The sequence below is a fragment of the Montipora capricornis genome, chromosome 9 (assembly GCF_036669925.1).
Source record: "Montipora capricornis isolate CH-2021 chromosome 9, ASM3666992v2, whole genome shotgun sequence".
In the NCBI taxonomy this organism is placed as follows: Eukaryota; Metazoa; Cnidaria; class Anthozoa; order Scleractinia; family Acroporidae; genus Montipora; species Montipora capricornis.
Window position 1 is genome coordinate 23,151,319 of NC_090891.1, and position 2,500 is coordinate 23,153,818.

The following is a 2,500-nucleotide window of genomic DNA, read 5'->3' on the forward strand; positions in this document are numbered from 1 at the left end:
CTGTTTGTGTCGTTAATTTGGTCTATACACTGAAAAGAGAAATCCTGCAGTGAAAGTGAAGTGCTATTAAAGTGGACTGCCACTTTAATAGCACAAGATTTCTTATTTGTAATCATAGATGACTTGTGATTTCTAAATCTCACTTTGAATTCGGTGGTAGTAGAGCCGATAGACATCTTTTGCACGAAACTAAATAGATGACATTTTTGGAACTACATGTCAAATTGGGTCTAACGATGTAAGATTTATTTGTTCTAAAACTACAAAAATTTCTCGATTCGACAAAATAATTTTTACAAAGATTGCATCTACCTTTGTCGCACTTATAGCAACCTGCCTCAAGGGGATTGGTGGTATGAATATTTCCTGTTTGGTATTTAGAAGGTGCTAAAATTGCTTTCAGATTTTTAGATCTGCGATAAGCCGGAATGATTGAATTTTTGGGAAACAGCTCTTTTAATTTCGTATTAGATTCCAAAGATGCCGATGCCACATAAATTACATCATCAGGAAACATCGGCATCTTTATCATATTGTATTAAACCTTTTACCGAAAATTGATGGTCTGGTCTTGATAAGATTCCGAATAAACTGTTTAAGACGGCTGCTGGGAGAGGCTATCAATTCGACGAAAGAAACGGAAAGCCTTAATGATGTATAAGACAATGAATGGACATGCTCCGGATTATCTTCAACGTCTTTTCACTCGGTATTACTCTAATTACAACGTGAGAAACTCTGAGGGAAAACTGGCTTTACCAAAACCGAGAACTAATTATTTAAAGCGAAGCTTCTCCTGTAACGGGGCCGCATTATGGAATAACTTGCCCTAAAACTGAACAAATGTCGCATCTGTTGATCAATTTAAGCAAATCTTGAAGAAGGTATCCAGCATATCGGATTCCCACATGGCAATCATGTAAAGCACTTGTGTGATTTTCCGTGTTTATATAAAGTCTTACCACTACCACTATTACCACCACCACTAACACTACCACTACCACAGCCACCACCACCACCACCACCACCACCACCGCCACCACCACCACCACTACCACTACCACTACCACTACCACTACCACTACCACTACCACTACCACTACCACTACCACTACCACTACCACTACCACTACCACTACCACTACCACAACCACTACCACTACCACAACTACTACTACTACTACTACTACTACTACTACTACTACTACTACTACTACTACTACTACTACTACTACTACTACTACTACTACTACTACTACTACTACTCTCTTCGAATAACCGGCCCGAAATGTCCCGTTAAGTCTAAGTGACAACCAAGTACTAACAGCAATAGACAATAGTAATACAGGTGTCACATTTGACAGGAGTCAATTGATCAAAACATGGATGTCCAATATCAAAGATGTATGCTGTAAACTAGCATAATACTGGTCACATTGGCATACATGGAAGGGTGGACGTACGTACGTACGGACGGTCGATGACGTCATGCCTATAAAACCAAGATTTCTCGCATCGATGGGTTACCAGGGGTTACCATATTTTCCTAACAATGGTGCTCGCACGCGGAGCTCCGCTATTAAATCCTAACATCTAACGCAGGGTTAACAGAGCCAGAGTTTTCCACTGCCTGTGTATTTGTTTACCTTTGGTTTCAACTCACCTATTGTATTATTTCAGTTCTAAATGCTACGAAGTATATGAGAGAAACTTCAAAATGGCCTTACTGTGACGTTGTGACCTCTTTTTATTGGTTGATCAGCATCAAAAGGGGTCTGAGCTCTGAAATCATCTATTTAATTTTCCGGTCATACAAACGTCGCTTTTGTCTGTCCAAGAAAAGAGTCTTACAATCTCATCAACAAACTTCAAACATCGATATATCACAGTTATGGAGAGGCGGAGGGGGGGGGGGGGGGCTTCGCTTATGAAGGGGTGGGGTTGCTCGTCAGAAATTTTGAATTAAACCCCTAAAGGAGACCGCCAATATGGGCGTGGCCCAGGCTTTTTTGACCCCAAAAAGAGACCATATTTGAAACGTACTAAATATATTTTATTTATAATTCTTAGCGCGCAACCCTGAAGGAGACCTTCACGGCTACATATGATGGCGCTTTGCCCAGAACACCCTAAGTGAGACCAAAATCAGAAATTTACACCCCTAAGCGAGAGGACGAACATCCTTACCGTTTTCATATGGAAGCCCCCCTCCCCTACCCCCCAGCCCGGCTAGAAGCATGGATTTTCTCCGCCTTTATTCGCACCCGCTTAAATTTTTCTGCTTCACTGCAATGATCTTTCATTCATTATATGTTAACCTATTAAAGTGAGGTTTCCTTTTTAGTATTTCAAGTTTTTGTTATCATTTTCAGCCCAAAGATGACTCTGATTCGGAGAGAGAAGAGCGGTATTTTCGCAAGATCATGGACAAGACAAAGGCAAAATTCGCTCTTACTGAATCCGACTGGGAAACGATTACTGTCAGGAATTACCCAGGCGG

At 41.0% G+C, this 2,500-nt stretch overlaps 1 protein-coding gene across 1 annotated transcript in view; it reads left to right on the forward strand.

Annotated features, from left to right (window-relative positions):
* Positions 1-2,500, forward strand: part of LOC138015238 (uncharacterized) — a 27,511-nt gene that overhangs the window by 24,598 nt on the left and 413 nt on the right. The window contains exon 2 of the mRNA XM_068862202.1: positions 2,373-2,500. This exon is cut by the window's right edge and continues 413 nt beyond it. Coding sequence (XP_068718303.1) covers positions 2,373-2,500 — 128 coding nt within the window. The remainder of the gene's footprint in view (positions 1-2,372) is intronic.